At 45.4% G+C, this 26611-nt stretch overlaps 1 protein-coding gene across 1 annotated transcript; it reads right to left on the bottom strand.

The window, feature by feature from the left end:
• Positions 1–19432: 19432 nt before the first annotated feature.
• LOC147866377 (pentatricopeptide repeat-containing protein At2g33680-like) lies at positions 19433–23728 on the bottom strand. The gene is made up of 2 exons (XM_087316817.1): positions 23680–23728; positions 19433–23618 (listed from the first exon to the last, which is right to left on the bottom strand). The coding sequence occupies exon 2, from the start codon at positions 23569–23571 to the stop codon at positions 20350–20352; it is 3222 nt and encodes a 1073-aa protein (XP_087172943.1). The 5' UTR covers positions 23572–23618; positions 23680–23728; the 3' UTR covers positions 19433–20349.
• Positions 23729–26611: the final 2883 nt, after the last annotated feature.

The raw sequence follows: 26611 nt of genomic DNA on the forward strand, positions 1-26611 counted from the left end.
TCCGGAAAGGTCGACTTGGACCGGTTAGTATTTTACTATATGTTGATGACTTGGTCATCACCGGCGCCGACCTAGGAGAAATCGACCGCATGAAGCTCCAGCTTGCGGCATCGTTCGACATGAAGGATCTGGGGGACCTTCATTACTTCCTCGGGATCGAAGTGATCCGTACCGCCGAAGGCATATTGATCAGCCAACGTCATTACGTGCTGAGTATGCTCTTCAAATTCGGGATGGCCGACTATAAGTCCGTCTCGACTCCTCTGGACAGAACCGTCAAGCTTCGTCCCGATACGGGAAAGGTATGCGACCCGACGAGGTTCCGACAAATTGTCGGTAGCCTCATATACTTGACCATCACCCAACCCGACCTCAGTTATCCGGTCGGAGTGATCAGTCAGTTCATGGCGCGACCTACCGAGGAGCACCTTCAGTGTGCGCAACGCGTACTGCGGTACGTAAGTGGCACAAAGGACCGAGGACTGCTATATCGGACCGGTGCAGCCGTGCAGTTAGTCAGCTACACTGATGCTGATTGGGCTGGCAACGCCGCCGATCGTTGATCCACGTCTGGATACGCGTTCTCCCTCGGGAGTGTCCCGATCGCGTGGAGCAATAAGAAGCAGCCGATAGTTGCATTGTCGAGCACCGAAGCTGAGTACCGAGGAGCGGCTGTCGCGACATGCGAAGCCATATGGTTGAAGCGGCTACTTAAGGACCTGCAAGAGGAGGTGTCCGATCCAACGACGATCTACTGCGACAACCTCAGCAGCATCCAACTCGCGAAGAACCCCGTCTTCCACACACGGACCAAGCACATTGAGGTGCACTACCATTTCGTCCGTGAGCGTGTCCTTTCCGGTGAAGTCGAACTTCAGTACGTTCCGACGGATCGGCAGGCTGCCGACATCTTCACCAAGCCTCTTGGTCTGGACAAGTTGCGGCAATTCTCAGGTGCGCTCGGATTGCGTCACCTTGACGTGCCGAACTTGAAGGGGAGAACAATCCCGAACGACCAAGCAAGGCAGTAGGAAAGGAGCGGAGACCGCGACACTGAGTCGGTTGACTCGGTTGTTGACTCGGTTGTCGAGTTCAACTTCGGATCGGCTGAAGAAGCCGAGGGTAGACCCACGGAAAAGTTCGGAAGCGGACAGAAGGGGAGCAGTCGAAGGAGAGAGCCGAAGCCAACCACGCATAGGGGAGACGATGCCATCGAGGGCGAGAAGACCGAAGACGAGTTGGAGACAGCCAACTCGGACGAGAGCGAAAACCGATCGGAGGTAGCCGAGTCGGTTCGGATGTTTGATTTAGATACGCTGAATCAACCAAGGCCCAAGCGGAAGAAAAGGCAGCAGGAGAAGCGTCGACACCGCAACAACAGAAGAGCTGATAAGGGCCGCATGAGCATACAAGCCGACCGGAAGGGTCGAAGCGCGCGGAGTCGAACAGGTCGAGGAGCGCGAGCAAGGCGAGAAGCCAGGAGGTACCGGTGCTGTGAAGATCCCGAAGAGCCTCGAGTTGAGCTTGAGGGGGAGTGTTGAGAGACAAGCTCAACATCGGCCGGATCAGCTGAAGAAGCCGAGGACTGGATTGGTTGGGACCGATCGGTTAGGCCGAGTGCGTAAACCGGGAGGTCGTTAGGAAAGATATTCCGTGAGGAATATATTTGGGAGTTAGTGTAGGAGCTCTTAATGAGCATTGAAGTACTGTTAGTACTTCGGTCAGTCCTTCTAGGGCTTGTATAAAAGTGTTCACTGAGCACGTCTAATATATAGATAGGAGTATTATTGTTGAATATAGTTTTCTGTGTTTCTCTCTCTGTCTCTCCCGCGTATACCGTGTAAGCCCAAGCTCTCCATTGAACCTGAGTTTCCTTCCTCTGTTCTGTCTTCATACCTGCTTCCGCACGCTATTTTCTACAAAGATAAAGGAGGCGCAGATGAGGAACAAATGACGGTTTGACTGGATGCGCTGACTGCGACCGAAGAATATTGAAGAAGGCGATTAGGTGTTGGTCTATGACAACAGCCTCGACAACCAGCACCGGTCTACACGGAAGTTCATGAGACGGTGGCTCGGGCCGTATGTGGTGACGATCTCCAATGACAATGCCACATACCACCTTGCTGAGCTCGACGGGACGAGGATAGTGGTACCGATTGCGGGGAAGCGGATAAAGGCCTTCAAGAAGCGGCACGAGGCGGAACCAAATCCGGAGGTGGAGAACGAGGACGCCAACGAAGACGGGCAATCAAACGAGGACTCGATTCGCCACAATTCGGAGGAAGAATAAGAATCGAACTAGAATCTCCACTACTACACTAATTGGCACATGTCGGAGGATGTGTGGTTTGGTGCCCGAATGGATGTCATGGAGGATTCCGGCCATAATGGGAAAACTCGTCGATCGTGTGTGAACAAGGGCGTGCATGGATGCACATAAAAAGGGATATTGTATTGTAAATAACCTAAGACTAATAAGTACAAGGTAGGGACTATTTAATAGGTACTTTATGATCCCTCGAAAGGAGGGGATTAAAAAGTGTGCAAAAACATAAAATCAGTGGGGGAATCACTGACAGAAACGGTTGTCTTTAGTACTGATGTAACGGCCTCTCCTTGTGCTATAAAAGGAGAGGACGGAGATTGAGACTGGGATCCATCGTTGGGAGGATAAGACATCGCCGGTTTGCATTGTCTATTGTTTAGGCTTTCTGTTATGTGCAAATTCGGATAGTTAGGGCGAGGCCTCTACTTGCGTAGGACGCTTGTGTGTTCCCGACCGGAGGCTCACTAGTCTGTGTGTGTGTGGAGCTCGAAGCTCTACCTCCAGCCCGAGGCTGGTTGTATTCTGTTCTGTCCTAATTTATTACTGGTTTGTTGTATATGCTCAACCTCTCTGTGTTGTGTCAGCATTCCTCTCTCTGTTCTCTGTGCGTGGAGAGGTGTTGCTTCTCCCTCCCGTGTTCTGCGCATTTCTATTCGAGTTTGTGAGCCCATGTGCTCTGTTAAGATATCCCGCAGTTGAGCCAGATAGTGATTGTAAGCTTTGTTGTCCCTCTCTCACTCCAACTCCTTAGTTCAAGGCCCTGGTGGTCCTGCCCAATCCGACACGTACACGAGGACATCCGCAACAACGCGCCATCAGTTGAGCACAACCCGCACTGTCTGTGGCCGCGATTCCCTCGCCATACCTATTTATGATTTGGTAAAGGGTAGACACAAGCATTTATATATTTGTATGTATATGTATGTATGTATGTTCGTGTCTATCTACTACCAAATCATAATGAGGCATGGCGATAGAATAGCGGCCTAAGGACGGTGTTGGAGTGCGTAGTCGAGGGCCCGTGCAATTTGCACCGTTAGATCTTTATCTAGAAAAGCACAACGCTGACACAAGAGCCCGACTCTAACAACCTCTTTCGCACCAATTTGTCTTCCGGTGTGGGATTTGGAAGCATTTGTGGAGTTTGTCAATAAGTTCTTGCGAAATGTCGGCCATCGCTCACTCCTCTTTCGCACCAATTTGTTGCTTCCAACTTATGGATCATGTGCCTACCTCGTTGCTTGGTTTCAGTGCACCTAAATCGAACACCTTTTTCCTCCATTCGGCCATTTCTTGCAAACAATCCTCAATGCAACCCTGTCAAAGGATCATAACCCTTGGCAAAGCCATTGAATAGCTTCCTCAATCACTTATAATTGAGACTTCCATGATTCCATGTCTACTCATTTTGCTTCTATGTCAACGGCTAGTTTTGCCTCTATCTCCATTTTTGTTTCTCTGATATCATCTAGTCACATTTGGGCCACATGATCAATAAATGGTAATGACCCACGTAGGGATGTGTTGAGCGGCAAGCTCAATTGGAGCCGGATCGGCTGGATAAGCCTGAGTTGGTGAGCGAGACGGATCGGTGAGCAAAAGAGCCAATGAGCTGGGGAGCCGGTTAGCCGGATCCATCAGTAATCGGAAGCCTAATAGCAGCTAGACTACTAGGGAGTTATTACTCTCGTAGTTAGTGTTAGACGCTCGAGTGAGCATTGAAGTACACCGTACTTCTATCAGTCCGTATGGACCTGTATAAAAGTGTTCGCTGAACACATACGATGTACAGAGCATTGATATAGTTTTTTGAATAGAGATTCTTGTTCTCTCTCTCTGTCTCTCCCGCGTATTGTTAAGCTCTCCATTAAACTTGTTCTCTGTTTTCTGTTTTTATTGCTTCCGCACGCTATTTGTTTTTACATGGTATCAGAGCGTGAGGGTTGAGAACCTCTGCAGCCGACATTCGCTTTCGCAAGAAGAAAACCTAACCTTTGTAAAGAACAGAAGGGAAAAAAAAAAAAACAATGGATAGAGGAATGGCTAGCTCACTTTCGGTGGAGAAGCTCGACAGAACCAACTACGCATCTTGGTCTTACAAGATGCACCAGTACCTGCTTGGGCATGGGTACTGGGGCTATGTCGACGAAGCTAACGACACAACACCTGATGCGGCACACAAGGACTTCCCTGTGTGGGAACAATCGGCAAGCAGAGTGATGTACTGCTTTGCATCCAGTGTTGGAGACCAACTGTTGAGCCACGTCCGAGATGCCAAGACGCCGAAAGAGGCTTGGGGAAACCTGAAGAAGGTGTTCGCCGCAAGCACTACAGCTCGGAAGCTGCAACTCCGACATGAGTTGAGCAATGTCCAATAGAAGGACATGTCAATGGCTGATTACACGGCCTGAATCAAAGAGATCCGTGACTCGCTTGCCTCTATCAACGTCACGGTAGAGGAAGACGAGATGGTACAGGTTTATCTTGGGGGCCTGGCGTCTAAGTTCCGAGCTTTCCGGACAGCAGTATGTATGAGGGAGAATACGCCGTCATTTTTCAACTTACTGTTGATGATCCTTCTAGAGGAGAACCATGTCGGTGCGTCAACAAGTGCACCCACCGACAGCCGGATGTTGTACAAGGAGGCAGATCGGCCCCGCGGGCGTGGTGGACGAGGCAGGTCGGCACGCAATGGAGGCGGCCGACAAGGGCAAGACCGACGGCATAGAGACCGTGCCGAAAGCAATTCCAGGACTTCTACAAGCAGGGGGAGTCAGGGTGGAGCCGGAAGCCGGCAAGAAAAATCCGCCACGAAATGCTGGTACTGTGGCAAAAAGGGCCACAGAGAAAGCAAGTGTTGGAAGAAGCGCGCCGATTCGGGCAGATCTGGATTCGGCAAAACCGGTCGGGAGAACCGGCAAAGCTTGCACTATGCACAAGGATCGAGAGGATCCGGAACCGGGAAGACCGGTAAGGGGCCAGCCTTGGTGATGAAACACGAGGCTAACTCGATGAAGAAGACCACTTCCAAATTGGAGGAAGTGTGGTACGTTGATTCTGGTGCGTCAAATCACATAACGAACCACAAAGAGTGGTTCTCCTTCTTGGAGAAACCGGAACAACTGGGAGTTGTCGAAACCGGAGACGGCACTCTTCACCCAATCGTGCATGTCGAAGAAGTTCCCCTGAGCCATGTTGGACAGAGGGGGAAGTTGATGAACGTATTACACGTTCTAACTATCACGAAGAACCTAGTGTAGGTCGGACAGATCGTCAACCAGGGAATGCATGTGCGGTTTACGCACCTCGGGTGCTTCATCGAGGAGGAGGGCCAGATTATCGCACAAGGGCGCAGAGATGGGAGGATGTTCATCCTCGACACCAATGACGTTGGCACCATCTTGTTCGCCAAAGAACAAAAGGTCAAATCGGACATCGACCTGTGGCACAAGCGGATCGGCCACGTCAATTACCGAATGCTTCAAGACCTGCATACGAAACAAGCGGTTTTCGGTTTGCCGAAGTTTAGTGGCCGGAAGGCCCAAGTATGTGAAGCCTGCCAACTCGGGAAGCAACACGGGCTTCCATTCCCCGCCTAACAAAACCGTAGTCGTAAAAAGCTTGACCTTATTTATTCGGATGTATGGGGACCAGCACTGAACGTGAGTCTTGGTGAGAGTCGATACTTCGTCTCCTTCATCGACGACTATAGCCGGCACACATGGATCTACCTCATTGAGTGGAAGAGCGAAGTCTTCGACTGTTTCCAGAACCTCTAGAGCATGGTGGAATGGGAATCGAATAGGAAGATCAAGTGCCTGCGGTCAGATGGCGGAAAAGAATACTTTTCCGGCCAATTCAACAGTTATCTACAGCAAACAGGAATTCGTAGAGAGTTCAGCTGCAGATACACACCGGAGCAAAATGGTGTGGACGAAAGGAAGAACCGGTTGCTTGTCGACGCGGCAAGGGCAATGCTGGAAGAGAAGAGCATGCCCCATTTCTTCTACTGGGCGGAGGCGGTCCGGACGGCCGTCTACATCCAAAACCGGATCGGTGATAAGGTGTCCGCGCATGAGCTGTATTTCAAGCGCAAGCCGAATTTGAGACACCTTCGGATTTTCGGCACCATAGCATATGTGCATGTGCCAGATGAGAAGCGGAGGAAGCTAGATGCAAAATCGAAGAAGTGCATCCTCGTCGGCTACTCACATGAGCAAAAGGGGTATAAGTGTTATTACCCTCAGACGAAGCAGGTTCGAGTTAGCCGCGATGTTGAATTTGATGAGACGGCATCATGGTATGCCTTACCAGCTCCGACCTCTGACCCTGACCCCATACCAGAGGATGAGGCTAGTGAGCCTGAACCGGTCCAGTTAGAAGATGATGAATCCAGGACTCAAGAAGAGAGTCCGGAATCATTTCGGTTGAGTGGGCCAAACGAGAGACTGGGTCAATCCGACCAGTCAGAAAAAGAACCGGCGGGTTGTGAAGACTCAGTCGTGCTCTCCCCGCGCAAGGAACCAAGGAGACAGTTCATGTGCAAAGAGAAGGGGAAGAAGAAGATGTCGGATTATGGAACTGGTATTGATGAGTCGGATCAGAGTGGATCCGACTCCGGAAAGGAAAATGATGGTTCTTCGGCACCGAAGACCGAACCGGCCAAGAAGGGCCTCAAACCGGGTAATGGTGGGTTACGCCGGTCAACCCGCCAAGAAGGAACCTGTTAAGCGGTACGGGTACAATGAGTACATGGCGCATCATTATGCGTACATGACCAAGGTAGCGGAAGTGCGTGAGCCAGAGAGCTACGCAGAAGCGGCAAAGGACGCACATTGGCGTGCCGCTATGGAAGAAGAGATGTAGGCACTTGATGCCAACGATACATAGGACCTGGTTGACCCTCCCCGTCACAGTAAACCGATCGGATGCAAGTGGGTGTACAAGGTAAAGTACAATGGTACAAGGCCCGGTTAGTGGCGAAGGGATACGCACAAACCCATGGAATCGACTACGACGAGACCTTCACTCCGGTAGCAAAGATGACGACGGTTTGTGTGGTGTTGGCGGTCGCAGCGGCAAGAGGGTTGTTGGGATTTCGGTCCCTTTCGGATGGGATGGTCGGATATCGGAGATGAATGCCGACGAGCCCGGTTTCGGTTTCGGATCCGGATGACGAAGACCCCGGTTTCGGTGCCGGATGACGAATGTACCCGGAGAGCGATCCGGATGCAGGGACATATCCGTGAATATGTTCGCTATGGGCCCCTGAGGCTATAGTTGTAAATAGCCCAAAGTCATATAAGTATAAATATGACTTAGGGCAAACAGTTTTACTGTTGCTTCTCATTTTTCTGTTTTTCCACTTTAGAGGAGTGAAGAGAGAGCAGCCGTGAGAGAGATAGAGCGCGAGAGAGGAAGAGGTAGACGCCTCTGTGTATTTCCGCCGCCTGTGGCGAGGACAGCGAGCTCAAGGTCGTCGCCTTGCAGCTCGCCATTGTATACTTCTCTGTATAGTGTTGGTTTGGAGTCTTGTACTCCCGTGGTTTTTCCCGTCTAGGGTTTTCCACGTTAATCCCTGTGTACTCGCGTTTTGTTTCTCCGTGTGGTTCCTATTTTCTGCTCCATCGATTCGCGCTTACTCGGTTGTGGCCGAGCGAAGAAGGTGAATAGAAGGGCCTATTCCTTACAAACTGGTATCAGAGCGACTGTTGCAGAAAATGGAAGGCGGCGGCAGCGGGCAGCCGGGGATGATGGTGCTGAATGCACAGAATTACGCCGACTGGAAGATCAAGATGGAGGATCTTCTGATTGTTCGGGACCTGTACGAACCGATTGACAGGTCGGAAATACCGAAGGGGGTACTTGAGTCGGAGTGGAAGCTCCTGAACCGGAAAGCCGTAGCGACGATCCGACAATATGTCAATGTAAGCGTCCTACAACATGTGGCGAACGACACCAACGCATATGAGATGTGGAAGAAGCTGTCGGGCCTCTACAAGAGGAAGAATGCGTTGAACCGGACCTCCCTGATGAGGAAGATAGTGAACCTCAAGTACCGGGACGGCGAGAGTATGGTTGAACACGTAAGCACGTTCATGGGATTCGTGAACCAGCTTGCGGCGATTAAGTTCCCGTTGGAGGATGCAATGCAAGCCATCATCCTGATGTGTACATTGCCAGAAAGCTGGGAGAACTTGGTGGTGACTCTCAGCACCTCCTGCACCGAAGATAACTTGTCCTTACAAACGGTAAAGACAAGTATTTTGAACGAAGAAGCGCGTCGGAGAGATAAAGAACCGGCCTCCGACTCGAAGGCGCTGCTTACCGAATCGGATCGGGGAAGACAATGGAACCGGAGTCCGCAAAGACGGGAGAAGTCGGGGACCCGGTCGCAGTCAAGAGGAAGGCCCACATGCTTCCACTGTGGGAAGCCGGGGCACTTCCGAAAGAATTGTCGGCATTACCGAAAAGACAATGGAACCGACAACACCGATTCGAAGAAGTCACCGGAGAGAAACGGTGCATACCGGGGAGCCACGGACCGGAATGGTTCGGATCGGCGAGGACAGGACCGGAAAGGAACGACGGCACTCGCGGCAAGTGAAGAGGAGATCATGCTCATCACCGAAGAAGGTGAACTAAACATTGCCGGTGATGAGACGACCTGGGTGGTCGATTCCGGAGCATCGTTCCACCTGACCCCGGAGAGAAGATACTTCTCATCCTACACAGCCGGCGAGCATGGCTGTGTTCGGATGGGAAACGAAGGTACGTGCCGGATTGCCGGCATAGGAGACGTGTGGTTGACAACCCCGACCGGATGCAAAATGCTACTGAAGAATGTCCGACACGTTCCGGAGGTCCGACTGAACCTGATTTCGGCCGGGAGGCTAGATGATGAAGGCTACACGGGTAGCATCCGGAACGGTGTCATGAAGTTCAGCAAGGGGAGCTTGATAGTGGCTCGGGCCCGGAAGGTCAACACACTGTACCTGATGAATGCCCGGTTATGTCCGGAAGAGCTGAATGTGGCAGCCGACACTGCTGGTGAGCTGTGGCACAAAAGACTGTGCCACATGAGTGAGAAGGGGATGAAGAGGCTTGCAGAAGACAACCTTATTCCGGTGAAGCATGTGCACCTGGAGAAGTGCACCGACTGCCTGGCCGGTAAGCAGAACCGAACCTCCTTCCACTCAAGACCACCGACGAGACGTAGCGCACCATTGGAGTTGGTGCACACCGACGTGTGTCAGGTAGAAACGAAGTCACATGGCGGAGCCCAGTACTTCGTAACTTTCATAGATGATCACAGCCGAAGACTGTGGACGGCACCGTTGAAGACAAAGGACCAAGTGTTGTGCGTCTTCAAAGAACTCCACGCGAGAGTGGAAAGGGAATCCGGCAAGAAGCTGAAAGCGATACGAGCGGATAACGGAGGGGAATACCGGGGGCAGTTCGCGGAGTACTGTCGCTCGAAGGGAATCCGGCTCGAGTTTCCCGGTCGACAAGAAGATATTCAGGAGTCGAGATATCGTCTTTATGGAGGACAAGACACTCGCCGACTGGGAGTCGGAGAAGAAGATGAAGAGCTCCAAGTCGACCGGTGAGGATAAACTCTACGAGGAGCAGTCCCGACCGGCAAGGGACCGGTTAGCACTCGAGGACCCGGCCGAAGACGGTGAAGAAACAGAACCGGCCGAAGAAGATGAAAATGATACCGGAACCGGCCCCGATCCCGAAATGGATTCGGATGAAGAAGAAGAATCGGAAGAACCGGTTACCGAAGCTCCGAAACGGAGATACCCTCAAAGAGAGAGAAGGGCCCCCCGGAGATTTCCGGAACCAGAGCACGTGTTGCTAACCGACGAGGGGGAGCCGGAGAGCTTTGAGGAAGCGAAGCATGACACCCAGAGCCGCAGGTGGTTGAGTGCCATGCAGGACGAGATGGATTCCCTGCATGAGAACCACACATATGAACTTGTGGAGTTGCCGAAAGGAAAGCGGGCACTTCGAAACAAGTGGGTGTTCAAGCTGAAACCGGGAGATGCCGGAAAACCCCCGAGATACAAAGCCAGGATCGTGGTGAAGGGGTTTCAGCAGAAGAAGGGTGTCGACTTCGACGAGATATTTGCCCCGGTAGTGAAGATGACCTCCATCCGGACGGTGCTGAGCATAGCGGCAAGCATGGACCTCGAGGTAGAACAGATGGACGTGAAGACGGCATTCCTTCACGGCGACCTCGATGAAGAGATCTACATGCAGCAACCGGAAGGATTCAAGAAGAAAGGGAAGGAGCACCTGGTATGCCGGTTGAAGAAGAGCCTTTACGGACTGAAGCAGGCTCCCCGGCAATGGTACCGGAAGTTCGACTCCTTCATGACCGACGAAGGGTACCTCAAAACGCAGTCCGACCACTGCGTGTTTGTGAAGAAGTTTGAAGGAGGAGACTCTCTAATACTCCTCCTGTACGTGGACGACATGTTGATCGTCGGACGGGACCAGGTCAAGATACGGATGCTGAAGAAGGCCCTTCACCGAACCTTCTCAATGAAGGACCTGGGTCCGGCGAGGCAAATACTAGGGATGCACATCATCCGGGACCGGAAGAAGAAGCAGTTGTGGCTGTCACAGGAGAAGTACGTGACGAAGGTGCTTCACCGGTTCAACATGTCGGAAGCAAGACCGGTCGGATCGACCCTCCCGACAAACTGCAAGCTGTCCAGCAAGCAAAGTCCCAAGACAAAGGCTGAAAAGGAGGATATGATGAAAGTACCGTATGCCTCAGCCGTCGGGAGCTTGATGTACGCCATGGTGTGTACGAGACCGGACATCGGATATGCAGTCGGAGTGGTGAGCCGGTACATGAGCAATCCCGGCAAAGAGCATTGGAACGCGGTCAAGTGGATACTCCGATACCTGAAGGGCACAGCGAATGTGTGCCTCCGATTCGGCTCCGGTAAACCCGAACTCGACGGTTTCACCGATTCGGATATGTCGGCTGATGCAGATACCAGCCGGTCCACATCAGGGTATGTGATGACGTATGCAGGGGGAGCTGTTTCATGGCAGTCGAGGCTGCAGAAGACGGTTGCGTTGTCAACCACGGAGGCGGAGTACATGGCGGCTGTTGAAGCCGGCAAGGAAATAATATGGATGAAGGACTTCATTAGAGAGCTCGGTATCCGGCAGGAGGAGTACCGACTCTACTGCGACAGTCAGAGTGCAATCCACCTTGCAAAGAACGCGGCCTATCACTCCCGGACGAAGCACATCCAGCGAAGATATCACTGGATCCGGGAAAGGATAGAAGACAAGGAGTTCGTGCTGACGAAGATCCACACGGACGAGAACGGGTCGGATATGCTGACCAAGGTGCTCACACCCGACAAGCTGGAAGCATGCCGGAAGAGGATCGGATTGGAGAGACATCCCATGCCGAAGTGAAGGGGGAGTTTGTTGGGATTTCGGTCCCTTTCGGATGGGATGGTCGGATATCGGAGATGACTGCCGACGAGCCCGGTTTCGGTTTCGGATCCGGATGACGAAGACCCCGGTTTCGGTGCCGGATGACGAATGTACCCGGAGAGCGATCCGGATGCAGGGACATATCCGTGAATATGTTCGCTATGGGCCCCTGAGGCTATAGTTGTAAATAGCCCAAAGTCATATAAGTATAAATATGACTTAGGGCAAACAGTTTTACTGTTGCTTCTCATTTTTCTGTTTTTCCACTTTAGAGGAGTGAAGAGAGAGCAGCCGTGAGAGAGATAGAGCGCGAGAGAGGAAGAGGTAGACGCCTCTGTGTATTTCCGCCGCCTGTGGCGAGGACAGCGAGCTCAAGGTCGTCGCCTTGCAGCTCGCCATTGTATACTTCTCTGTATAGTGTTGGTTTGGAGTCTTGTACTCCCGTGGTTTTTCCCGTCTAGGGTTTTCCACGTTAATCCCTGTGTACTCGCGTTTTGTTTCTCCGTGTGGTTCCTATTTTCTGCTCCATCGATTCGCGCTTACTCGGTTGTGGCCGAGCGAAGAAGGTTTGTGTGGTGTTGGCGGTCGCAGCGGCAAGAGGGTGGCATCTTCACCAGATGGATGTGAAGAATGCATTTCTTCAAGGAGATCTAGAAGAAGAGGTCTTTATGATACAACCCTCCGGTTTCTAGACAGAGATGAACAAGTCAGTGGTATGTTGGCTGAAGAAGTCACTTTATGGCCTGAAGCAAGCCCCCCGAGCTTGGAATGCGAAGATCACGCACCGGTTGCGTAAGATGGGGTTTGCGGCCTCCAAGTCCAACTCTTCGTTGTTCATCCGGCAAGGTCCAGATGGTCTGGTTTGCATCTTGTTGTACGTTGATGATCTAGTCATCACCGGACCCGGACTCGATGAAATCAGCCGAGTCAAGTCCCATTTGTCGGATGTGTTTGAGATGAAGGACTTGGGGGACCTTCATTATTTTCTTGGGATCGAGGTGATCCGAACCCCTGATGGCATATTGCTCTCACAAAGGCACTATGTGTTGAATATGTTGTACAAATTCGGCATGACAGAATGACGACCTATCTCTACTCCCCTGGACCGGAACCAGAAGCTCCGTCCCAATTCCGGACCGGCCTGCGATGAGAAACGGTTCCGACAAATTGTCGGAAGCCTTATATATTTGACCATCACCCGACCCGACATCAGCTATCTGGTTGGTGTGATTAGCCAATTCATGTAGAAGCCGACCATGGAGCATCTTCAGTGCGCGCACCAAATACTACGGTATGTGAGCGGCACGAAGGACCGGGGACTGTTATACTGGCGCGATATAACCGAAGAGTTGGTCGACTACACAGATGTCAACTGGGCCGGCGATGCATCAGATCGCCGATCAACCTCCGGTTACATGTTTTCCCTAGGTAGCGCGGTTGTTGCGTGTAGCAGCAAAAAGCAGCCAACAGTTGCCCTATCGAGCACTGAGGCTGAGTATCGGGGCGCTACCATTGCCACCTGTGAAGCCATTTGGCTTTGGCGTCTGCTACAAGACCTACGGATCAAGGTACTGACCCCGATTCTGATCTACTACGACAACATAAGCAGCATGCAGCTCGCCAAGAACCCTGTATTCCATGCTCACACAAAGCACATAGAAGTGCACTATCACTTCGTGCGTGAGTGTCCTGAGCGGTGAGGTCAAACTTCGGTATGTTCACACGGATCGACAAGTTGCCGACATCTTCACCAAACCACTCGGATCGGACAAGTTGCAGCACTTCACCGAAATGCTTGGTGTTCAGCATCTCGACGTGCCACACTTGAGGGGGAGAATGGGCAAAGACACCAGAATGGGCAAAGGCAAAGAGACTGCCGATTGCGCCGGTGAGGGAAGAACCGACGAAGGGAGAGTCAAGAAGAAGAAAGGAGCCGAGTCGACAAAGGAAGTCGACACGTCCGAACAAGTCGGAACAAGCGACATCGGCGGCAGAGTCAAGAAGGACAGAGCCGACCAGAAGAAGAAGGCCAACACCCGGACATGGTCCGATGTGGTGAAGGGCCTGGAACAAGAAGACGAATCGGGAGCAACCGATTCGGACAAGAGCTGGAACGAATCAGAGACAATCGATTCGGTTCAACAGATAGATTCAGAAGAACCGATTCAATTCAAGGCGAAGAGGACGAGAAGGCACTGAAAGTCGACGCCAACACAAAGGAATCGGCGAACCAGCACGCGCCGAAGTCACAGCAGCGAGGGAGTTAAATTGGGCTTGTTGAGCAGACAAGTCGACCGAGGAGGTCAAGGTGTGCAGAACAAGGGGGGTCGCGGCAAACAGAACCGGACTGGACGAGGAGCGCGAGCAAGGCGGAGTGACGCTAGAAGGAGCCGGGCAGAAGGACCGGTTGCCACAGACGTTGACACTACGACCGGACCTCAAGTTGAGCTTGAGGGGGAGTGTTGAGCGGCAAACTCAATTGGAGCTGGATCGGCTGGATAAGCCTGAGCCGGTGAGCACCCGGTGAGCAAAAGAGCCGGTGAGTTGGGGAGCCGGTTAGCCGGATCCATCAGTAACCGGAAGCCTAGTAGCAGCTAGACTACTAGGGATTTATTACTCTCGTAGTTAGTGTCAAACGCTCGAGTGAGCATTGAAGTACACCGTACTTCTGTCAGTCCGTATGGACCTGTATAAAAGTGTTCGCTGAACGCATACGATGTACAGAGCATTGATATAGTTTTTTGAATAGAGATTCTTGTTCTCTCTCTCTGTCTCTCCCGCGTATTGTTAAGCTCTCCATTAAACCTGTTCTCTGTTTTCTGTTTTTATTGCTTCCGCACGCTATTTGTTTTTATAGGATGGCATATGCCTCTCAATAATCATCCAAAGTTTGAGTAAATGTTTACATTTACTTGTAAGGTCTTGGCAATCACAATATGAGCATTGTTGCGAGAAATTGTACCATAGAGTAGGAGTTGTCATGCCCAACATTTAAAACCAATATTAGGCCTCATCCACAATATGACTTTGTTATGAATCACATACCTTTCGAGTATCCTCTCGGCCTCTTTAAGTCTTGACCTTTGACCCCTACAATTTGCACGAGGCTTAAATCTACCACTCCCACATATTTCTTGTTATTACATGTACCATTCTACGACGATCACTCCCATGCAAGTGTCGGTGTCATTGTCCCCGATTAAGACATGCACAAGATCGGTAATAGATCAGTTTATTCTTCCTTTGTGGCCTTAAGAAACTACCAATGTCTCTCCACGATATTGGTAGTATCAACATGTCCATAGTTGAATAATCTACCAAACTTGGGCCATAGATTCCTCCAAACACAAGCTGTGCCACATCATCCTCCTATATATTGTCACACATTGGGTTTGTCTACATATTCTACCTTTAACTCCTCACACATAGCATTGAAGGCAGTTTCTGTAATGCAATGCATGAGTAATTGCCACATCCATTGACAGAGGTGGTTTCTTTCAACAACAGTTACTTTGGGCAACAAGTTGTCCACCCATGATTTTTTAGCGTGGAATTGACACAACAAAAGGCAACCGTGAGTTTGTGAGCATTTCCCATTTGCAACAATCCAAGATTTACGATCTTGAGCAACCGCGCTAGATATGGCGTTAATGATGTCCAACATTTATCAACATCTGACAATGCACTTCCGATAACATATTTGTCATATTATGAACTCCCTTTGGTATCATAAGGAATCTATAACTAACATTCTAATGGACTAGCCTTGGACTTGTGATATGCTTCTTTCCACATGCTCATCCATGCAACATGCCTTGCATGCACAATATCAAATAGGTCATCTTTGCAACACCTTATGACATTTGGGTGCGCCGTCAAATGGCACACATTGGGTCTACTTCCTAGAACATGACCACTATGAGGTCCATATATTGAAATGGTCATGGTTCCATTGTTGATCCCATCAGTCAAACTAAGGTCAACATGGAAACAACATATGTACTAGCAATCCCATGATCACAAAGATCAATCGCTCAATGTTTCTTTAACTTTTTAAGTGTTTGTGACAAGGGTGTTGGGATGCCACCCCCCCCCCCCCATGTGACAACAATACTATCTCCCTCCATTTTTCTACGTAATTTACTTGAAGATTATGTGATGCCTTAAGGTAGATTCCACTATGATGTCCTAGCATGAGTCGACCCTTCATGCATCTCCATGCATTAAGATTGAGAGGTGCACCCCTTGCGACATCTTTTAATGTTTCAATCGCAACCTTAACTAGTCCCAATAAATCTTTAAGCATCAAATCATATGTATCTCTTGTGAACGCAAAATACCTTGGGGAAAAATACATGAAGGGATCCACTACCTCATCCTCCCATTCAGATGTAGAGGACTTGTTGTCCTACTCAGATGTAAATGATGTTGTGGAATATGATGACATTTCTACCAATTTGTCTTCCGACATTGCAAATATGAAATCAACATCTCTTGTCATGATCACAACGTGCAATTAGCAAGTAGGATGTTTGAGTGATACAAGTGATTATTCTCTATGATAGCAAGTGATTATTCTCTGTGTAATGCTTGTCATTTTCTAAAAGCCAACTTACCACAATATTATACCAGGAGCTAGTATCCCCAAACTCATAGAGTGATCGAGATGCCTCAAAAGCTTGCCGAGGTAACTTATCTTGGAATTGGTCATGTATCATATTAATAAAAACTACCAGTTGAAAAAGTGTTTCTACTACCACATGGGGTAAAGTGAACTCTATTCTAATGATTTCATGTGGCATTGTTGGTTTGCTTCGGATTTGTTGTGATAACGTCGTGATCAATGGGCTCTCTAATTGCAACCACATGAAAGGTGGTATCCCCAGAGCTCAAAATATCATTGCATAAGGGGTCACCAATGAATCAAAGAGCTACCCCTTTGCTCGTGGATCTTGAAAGCATAGTACGTAAAATTCGTGTTCGTTTAGCATAACATTCAAATGTGAATGTTATTCAAACATTCTTGTGTGTTTTTTTAGTTTTTTCCCATTTTTTTAATGTTTTTTTTTGTTTTTTTTCATTTTTAGGCTTATTTATCTCTTAATAAATAGTTAATCCAAGAGTATGGTATTTAGCATTCTTTGAGGGTGTTTTTCTTACGCAAATGATTAAATCATTCACGAATGTGAATGCACGTATGGTGTGTATGGTTCATACTCTACTTGAAAGTATGCATGGTCTTATTGTCTCTCTAAGAGTGTGAAGGATGAATATCCTATTGTTGGTCTATCTTTTGTTGCATGTGTCATCAAAACTTTACTTGAGCGAGCACTAAAAGTGACTCCAATAGATACATATGATCCGCTAGGTTGCATTTAGTCCTAACCTGAGTAGAGGTGTGGAAGATAAGGAATTTAGTTTTCCCAAGATTCACTATTAGTCCTCTTTGTGTACAAAAGTACACTAAAAGTGACTCCAAGATATACATATGATCCGTTAGGTTGCATTTAGTCCTAACCTAAGTAGAGGTGTGGAAGATAAGGAATTTAGTTTTCCCAAGATTCACTATCAGTCCTCTTCGTGTACAAAAGTCATCTACAGCACTAAGGTGCCTTTGTAGGTTGTGTTCAAACAAAGAAAGTAATCTCATCAACCTACATCTAGCAATAGGCCTGGTTTCAGCTTAAACAGAACCGAACCGTTAAACCATGGTTTAAAGGTTTATAAGTTCCAAAATAATTAAATGGTTTGGTTTGGTTTTAATTAATAATAAACGGTTCGGTTTCAGTTCGATTTGCTTTTGAAACTAGGGTTTATAGGTTTTTGGGCTATCTTTTTTTATCCATTAAATGTTTATGTAATTTAATGGTTTAATTAATGTTTTTCATTGGTTTAATTCACTTAACTTAATTGTTTATTTAATCTAATGGCTCAATTAATCTTATTTATTTATTTAAACATAAATGCTTATTTAATTTTGTGTATTTTTATTGAATTAATTTTTTAATTAGCTTAGCTTAAATGTGGTTAGGTTTAAACTTTTTATTAAATGGTTCGGTTTAGTTTTAACTTTTCTCTAAACGGTTTTGGTTTAAATGGTTTAGTTTAAATGTTTGAATGTTCATAAACGGTTTGGTTTGGTTTTTGTTTTATATAAAGGGTTTGGTTTGGTTTGAAGGCACTGAAACTGAACCGGGCCCATTGCTACCTACATCCCAAAAAGAGTCAACGATAGGGGACAACCTTGTCTTACAATGATGGTGTTAGTGAAGCAATTAGATAGGCCACCAAGACATTGTATGCATCCAAAGACTTGCTCATGTAAGGCATAGATGGCCCAAATCATGTCATATGGTATTTCCAAGCATTTAAGCCTATCAAACAACCGCTCTTTAGGGACTGTGCCAAACAATAGTATAATTTCCACTACGACCCTTGGCATGATTAATTAAGCATCTACGTGTAAAGATATCATCAACATTAGAAAAGGCTCGTTTAAAGCCAACATGTTCGAGCTCAAAGACTTAATGTCTCTATATAATCATTGATATTTGCTTCCATTATTGTTAACGAGCATTTAGAGAGAGAGAGAGAGAGAGAGAGAGAGAGATGACTAGCACAAGAGAAGTCAACCTTGTTAGTTAAAGATGATGAATGCATATTTAGATTATTTGTGATGAATTACTTTCTCTACCAAGTGGAAGGTACTTATATTATATTTCCTTGAGATGATTAAAGGTAAGAGATTTCTATTGTTGTTGCCAATGGTTTACAAACAATGAAACTACAAACTAACATATCATTCCATCTTAACAATTCGGAGCAACCAATATAAAAATATAGCATCCAAAGAGTAAATCCATGATTGCACCAATCTCTATAAGCAACTCGTACATAAGTAAGAAGCATACATGAATAGAGTTAGTCGGAGAAGATGCATCAAACTACACATAAATTTTCGTCGAATGTTTAATATATGTTAATGATCGTATATGGGGTCAATGTTCGATTTGATTATGAAACATGTGAATGCTTGCACATAGTTGTCTCTTTCCCTCAAACTATTTTACTCATTAAAATGGGCAGAAATTTCTTTGGGGGAATATGTAGTTTATTAAATCAGGAGGCACTAAAGATGGTTTTCGTGAAGTCACGCTTTTGGCCCAAATTGGTGTACTTTCTTTCCTCTCCTTGGCTCGTGGGTAATTGTAAATACGTGGTTAACCACGACTAATAAGTTATAACACAAGAATAATCATAGACACATGATGACTCTAATCATTTCAAAGTTTCATATTAATCATGTTACTAGTCATATATTTTCCCTTATATAATTAGGTCATATTTGAACTTGGAACTAATATTAAGTGATAAATCATTGATATACTAGAAATGGGAAAGGCAATATTGCCCTTAGTGAAAGGGGTATATAAATATTTTCAAAACACTCAATGATACCTTTAAAACATGAACAAGTCAAAGGCAAACAACGGTCATGACTTTACCCTTAATTTTCGTTGGTCACATGATTACACATGGACCACATTGAGTGTCCTTCTTGTTCCTCTCATCCTCACAAAGAGATTGAAAACATTCTCATCTTCTCTTCAACCCTGCAAGTAATGTTGGTACCAAGTAGGTAGGTATAGAATAGGTAGCCTTGGCAAGGTAGGGATTGGAATCAAAGTGCAAACTCATGGCTACTCTAGGCAAGGCAGAACAAGAGTTCAAGGAATGGAAATGTATTCATGGCAAGACAAGGGTACAAGGAAATGCATTTAAGGCGAGACAATGGCACAAGGAAAGGAGATATGTTCAATAATTGGCATTGATATACATATTGGAGGATAATCCTCTCCAGGAGCTCCTTTTACACAAGTTTATTACTTTTCCCATTGTGTACAAGAACCTTCTACTATCTCCAATAACTAGAATAAAATTCCACATCCTTCTAGGGCCTTCCAAACATTCTACAATGTGTGTTGTTGCTCAGCTGGTTACAATTGTTGCTTGTATGAGCTGAAGGTCATGGGTTAAAGCCCTGTATTTTTTCCATGAGACTTCATGTTGACCCTCGAAAAGCTTTTCAAACACCACATCTTGTGTTTCTAAAAGCACACCGCCCCCACTTGGCACATATATTGACTAGAGTGTTGCCAATGATAAGATCGGCATCCAAACCACTTTTCCCAATACCATATCAATGAAGGGATGCACAACAAGGTCCAAGTTTGTTCCCTCAATAACAAGGATCGCATGTGTCTTGAGCTTTTGTTTTGTTTTTGTATTGAGTCTTAGACTTCCACCACAAGCTCTCAATATGAATGAAAGCGGTATACCATTCAGAGGATTGCAACAATGTGAAAAGAGCTGGGCAGCCTGCTCATATTGAGCAGTAACAGAAGTCTATGAGACATCATCTTGAATACATATGACTTTAAGAAATATGTATCAAACAAGGGTGCTTATTACATTCTCACCTTTGCAAATGCCTCTTTTCAGTATTAGTAAATTGCAACCAAATTATATGGATTGAAATATAACCAATTGTCTCAACCCACATATTTTCGCTTTTTACTGGTGTTTTCAAGCCTCTTAGCTTCAACCTTTTTGGCATCCTCTGCCATGCCAGCAGCTATATAAATATTAGCCATAAGAGCATAAGCAGAAGCACAGTCATTATCTATGTGGGTTGCTTGCTCAAATGCTAATCGCCCAAGTTTCACGTTTCCCCATTTCTTACAGGCACCTAGCAGTCCAAGCCAAACCGGAAGATAATCGTGTGATGGTGTCATCACCTTGATAATTGACATTGCTTTGTCGAAGAGCCCTCCACATCCAAACACCGTCACCATGCACATATGATGTTCTACATTGGGTGTTATCCCGAATTCTTGGCTCATATTCTCATAATATATTTGAGCCTCATCCAGTAACCCCGACTGACAACATGCATTCAAAAGACATAGAAGGGTGATTGCATCTGGAGAAACACCATCGAGTTGCATTTGTTCAAAAGTTGTTAATGCTTCATGTCCGAGTCTTTGCTGAGCATACCCAGCAATCAACGAAGACCATGTGATCGCATTCCGTACTGGGAGCTCTTCAAGAACTTGCTTTGCTTTTGCAAGAGCACCACACTTTGCATACATATCTACCAAAGCATTTCCAACGGAAATATCACCTCGCAGGAAGCTGTTATTGAGGATATAATCATGGATTTCTTTGCCTTTCTCAATAGCTCCTATGCTGCCACAGACTTTCAAGATTGAAATGAAGGTAATCAAATTGGGTGAGAGACCCTCAACTTGCATCCATTCAAAATAGTATAATGCTTCGTTACCTCTCCCCTGTTGGGCATACCCTGCAATCAATGCAGACCAAGAGACTATATCGTGAGAACACAAAGTATCATGCATTTGTTGTGCCTTTTGAAGCATATCACACTTTGCATACATGTCGATTAGAGCTGTGCCGAGCACAACATCTTTCTCCAACAAACCCTTGATGACAATCTGGTTGTGAATTTGTTCGCCAATTCTAATGGATCCTACATTGCTACATGCCTTCAAGATGCAAATAAAGGTGGTCGCATCCGGACAGAAACCCTCATTTTGCATTTGTTCAAAGCAGTTCATTGCTTCATGGCTTTGCCCATGCTCAGCATATCCTGAAATTAGTGCATTCCAAGACACCACATCTCGAACACAAAGCTCATCATGCACTTCGTGTGCTTTTACAAGAGAACCACATTTGGCATACATATCCACCAAAGCAGTGCCAATCACGGTATCTTTCTTCAATAACCCTTTACTAAAAATTAGGTCATGTATTTGTTCACCCTTGTTGACAGCTCTTATACTTCCACAAGCCTTCAAGATGCAAATGAATGTAATCATATTTGGAGAAATACCCTCACATTGCATTTGTTCAAAACAATTCAGTGCTTCGTGACCTTGCTCTTGTTCAGCATACCCTGCAATTATTGCAGACCAAGATACTACATCTCGTAGTGGAATCTCTTCAAGCACACAATGTGCTTCTGTAAGCAGACCGCATTTGGCATACATATCCACCAAAGCATTTCCAACGACAATATCTTTCTGAAACAAGCTTCTATGGATAATCTCAATATGAATTTGTTTGCCCTCATTGATAGCTCTGGCACTCGCACAAGCTTTCAAGATGCCAGCATATGTGGCAGCATTCGGAGAAATTTCTTCATCCTCCATCCTTTCAAGACAATTCATTGCTTCATGAAATTTCCCTTGTTGTGCATACCCTGCAATTAATATAGTCCAAGAGACTACATCTCGAGCTGGAAGCTCTTCAAACACTTGTTTTGCTTTGGCAAGATAACCACATTTAGCATACATATCCACCAAGGAATTTCCTAGTACAACATCATTTCCCAACATGGCCCTACTCACAATCTCATCATGAATCTGTTTCCCCTTATCAATTGCCCCTATGCTGCCACATGCCTTCAAAATATAGGCAAAGGTAACTGCATTTGGATCCACATTCTCCCCTTGCATTGATTCAAAACAATTCAATGCTTCATAATCTTGTCCTTGTTGGACATAGCCGGCAATCAATGTAGACCACGAGACTACATCTCGAATCTGTAGATGATCGTGCACTTGATGTGCTTCTATTAGCCTATAACATCTCGCATACATATCCATCAAAGAATTCCCAAGCGTGGGGTTTACATTCATCAAACCCTTGCTAACAATCTCATTGTGAATTTGTTTGCCTATGTCAACAGCACCTATGGTGCCACATGCCTTTAAGATGGAAATGAAGGTGACTACATCTGGAGAGAGACCCTCACTTTGCATTTGCTCAAGGCAATTGAATGCTTCATGGCCATGACCACAGTAAGTATACCCTGCAATTAATGCATTCCAAGTGATCACATTTCGAATCGGAATCTCCCGGAGAACTTCTCGTGCTTTTGCAAATACGCCACATTTGGCATACATATCAACCAAGGCGGTGGCTAGCATGATATCTCTTTCTAAAAATCCCCTACTAGCAATCTCATCATGGATTTGTTTACCCTTGGCAATATCTCCACAAGAACTGCAAGCTTTCAAAGCAAAAGTAAAAGTGATGGGATTAGGCGAAACACCATCACTTTTCATTTCTTCAAAGCATTTCAATGCTTCATGACCTTGATCTTGTTGGGCATATCCAGCAATTAACGCAGTCCATGATACAACATCTCGAACACAAAGCTTTCCATGCATTAACTCTGCTTTGCTAACCATCCCACACTTAGCATACATATCCACCAATGAAGTGCCAAGAGCCACATTTCTTGCTAGCAAACCTTTCTCAACAATCTCATCATGAATTTTCTCACCTCTATCAATAGCTCCAATGCTTCCACAAGCCTTCAGAACACAAAGAAAAGTCACAACGTTTGGAAGAAACCCCTCTTTTCTCATTTGTGAGAAACATACTAATGCTTCATGGCCCAGACCTTGTTGGGCATACCCTGAAATCAAAGCATTCCAACATACAACATTTCTATAGGGAAGATGATCAAGTACTGCTTGTGCTTTGGCAATCCTACCACATTTTGCATACATACTGATCAAAGTGCAAGCTAAGTAAGGACTCTTCTCGAGTAACCCTTTCTTCTTGAGGATATCACCATGCAACTTAGTTCCTTCGTATAGATTCTTCTTCTTGGCACATGCTTTGAGTAAAGCCACAAACTTAAAATCTTCCTTGATATGGTTGATCTCATTGCAGCCATCCATACCTATCTCAAAGGCTTACCAAGTTGATTCATTTGACAATCTATGATCTGAGGATGCGTTAATTTCCTCGGACAAGTAAACTACATAGCTTTTATGCATTTGGTCTACATGAAAATAACCCAAGAAATGCCCCTGAGTTTTTATGTATAACTCCTCAAATGCCCCTCCCCCCCACCCTCAACAGAAAAGAAGAGGATGAATTGACCACATGATTTTGGTGGAAAGTCACATGTGAAAATTAAGAATATGAATTGACCACATAATTAGGGGGGGAAACACATGTAATTGTGACAGACCGGGTTGACAAAAGCTATGTCAGGGAATGACAAAAAAAAACATAAGGCCATTGTGGAGAATCGAGATATAAAAGAGAATCTCTCTCTATGTATATATATATATATACATATACATACATATTTATTTATTTATTTATTTATGTACATCTATACATATACACGTGTGCAGGTGTATTCCTTAGTTTTCCCTTTGAGAGTATTTGATATGCATTCTCCTAATGCTTTTGATATTTAGGTGTGAAGACGAGAAATATGATGGTTCAACGAGAAGTTTACACCAATTTGTTTCGTGTGGCGACCATATGCCCATATGCAGGTCAATTTTACTGGTAGAAGTAGCATTTGGCCATTCGCTTTTGTGCATAATGGCACCTACATATAGAGGGGGAGGATGAGAGAGAGGTGATATATGAGAAGTGTGCTCTTATTGGTACTTACAATGTGTTTTCTTTTCTTCCACCCTAAAGTGCTCAAAAAGCGTTCCAGCTTTTGATATATCATTTGTTATTATTGTCATCACAATCCCAAGTTAACATGGACCACGTTCTCCATATTGTATGGTCAGACTATGAAATGCAAGGGTATGCCACAAATAGGTCTTTGATGATCATGTATGGAACATTAAAGGGTTCAAAGTTGTATAAATGAGGCACCTCTAGACGCAATTAAGAAAATAATGGAATGCGAGTTACCCTGCCTAGAAGCTATGGTTGGGATTCCATTTACATTGAGACCATGGCTCACATCTGTATCAAAACCCTTCGATCCCCAGCTCCTTTTCGAGAGACTTTGATGGACATAAAACTAGTCTCAACACATAGCCATTTCCTTTATAAAACATGCTATATGCCACAACATTTTTGGTACCACACTAAAACTCTTTTATTTATGTTTTTATTTTTATTTTTATTTTCAATGATTCGGTATGCATCCCATTATTGTAATTTGTAACCAATTGTCTCATTTGTTCTTTCTTTCTTATCATTGATGTTCTTTGCCCCCCTTGCAATCTAGGTGATCCAAACCCAAAGTCATGGTGTTGTCATGCCCCCCTAATGTTTTATCTTATCCAAAGAGGTAATTCAAAAGTTCACAACGATGATTGTTAGAGTGTATAAGTTAGTATAATCACAAATAGTTGTATACAATGTTTTTTTTAAATCAATATTGTGTTGACATTATACATTCTCTGTGATTTATATCTTTTGTTATCCAAGCATCCTAGTGAGGAAGAACATGGAATGAGCTCAAAAAAAGTATGATTTGTAAGGTTGGTTAGGAGTTCATGAAGAGTTGCATGGATTGCTTGCACAATGACAAAGACACTCTCTACTTGGTGTATTTTTTGTCAACATCATTAACACCCTTTCATTGTTCAATACAAGTATTTGTTGTCTTCACATGAAACACTAAAACATAGTGATTGCATGATTTAGATGCTTATAATTCGACCAACAATTGTGCTTAAATATTTCGTGTTCATCTAATGTCAAATGACCATCATATTTATGGATTCCTCGAAGAATTGAAGTGATTTTGACTTTCATTTAATGGTTAGAGATTATAATAAGATATTTTAGAAATGATTAAGGAATTGTATGTGAAGTGCAAGTAGGATTGAGATCGAGTTTTACCTGGGTTCAAAAAGTAACATTTGCAATGTTTAGATTAAACATGAAAATAAATTTTTGTCGAACGACATAAGTGCAAAAAAAAACGTGGTGTTTGGGGCACACTGTAATTAAAATGGGATGAGTAGAAACACTTTCAAGGTATTGCGTTCAAACAATATTTCAAATGCAGATAAATTTATCATCGTTATGGTTTATTAGTGCAACAATGAAACAAACTACCAATATTTTTAGTCCAAATAAATGTATGATCTAGTATGGCTATCATTGCAACAATCAAACTTTTCTATTTAATTTTTTTCAACTAGAGATAATATTCTGAAATCCAGTCCAACAATAGTACTATTGAAGCCTATTTTTTGTGGAAGCATGTGAATGAATCTTTGCAAACATAATTTCATGCCGTTTTTAAATTTTTTTGTCGTCCACGTGAATTAAGGTGCTACATCCCTTCAAGCTACCTCAGTCATTGGGGTTCCGGATGTTTTAATACCGATAGTATTGAAGATTCACATCAATGCTTGACAATCACACGCCCCTTCTAATCGAGCAAATCTCTCTTACATATGAAAGATGGTGAAGTAAAGCGTCACATACATTAGAGAAGACGATGGGGGGAGGACCACCATCTTATATGACATAGGACTCGAGAGGATAAAAATCAGTACAAACCATTAAATGATCGAAATCATTACATGGTAGAGGCTAAGGAGGAGAAAAAGATGTACAAACCATTAAATGATCGAGATCATTACATGGATATTCAAACAAAGGTAAAAGAGGAAATATATAGAAACTCTTTATTATTTTCGCTAAGAACAATGCGAAGAAAAACAAAGCTTTTACATGCGAAGAAATATAAGTCAAACATGGATCAAGTTATAAGGATTGTAGAGGAGAAGGAACAAAACAAGAGCAATGAGAAAATCCGAGATTGTTGAAAACAAAAAATTAACTACACCGATTGATGACACTATCCTTTTTGAAAGAGGTCCATGGAAATGTTGATGTGGTTAAGAAAAGAAGAAGAGTTTTATATCTTAATCGAACTGTGAGCCCCTCGAAATCTTGATGCCCAGGGGCCTAACTTTGGTAACCTAAGAGAGCCTTAGA

Source organism: Azolla caroliniana, unplaced genomic scaffold (genome assembly GCF_043228905.1).
Source record: "Azolla caroliniana isolate FFs.n. ecotype wild unplaced genomic scaffold, voAzoCaro1.0.p SCAF_3, whole genome shotgun sequence".
Taxonomy (NCBI): Eukaryota; Viridiplantae; Streptophyta; class Polypodiopsida; order Salviniales; family Salviniaceae; genus Azolla; species Azolla caroliniana.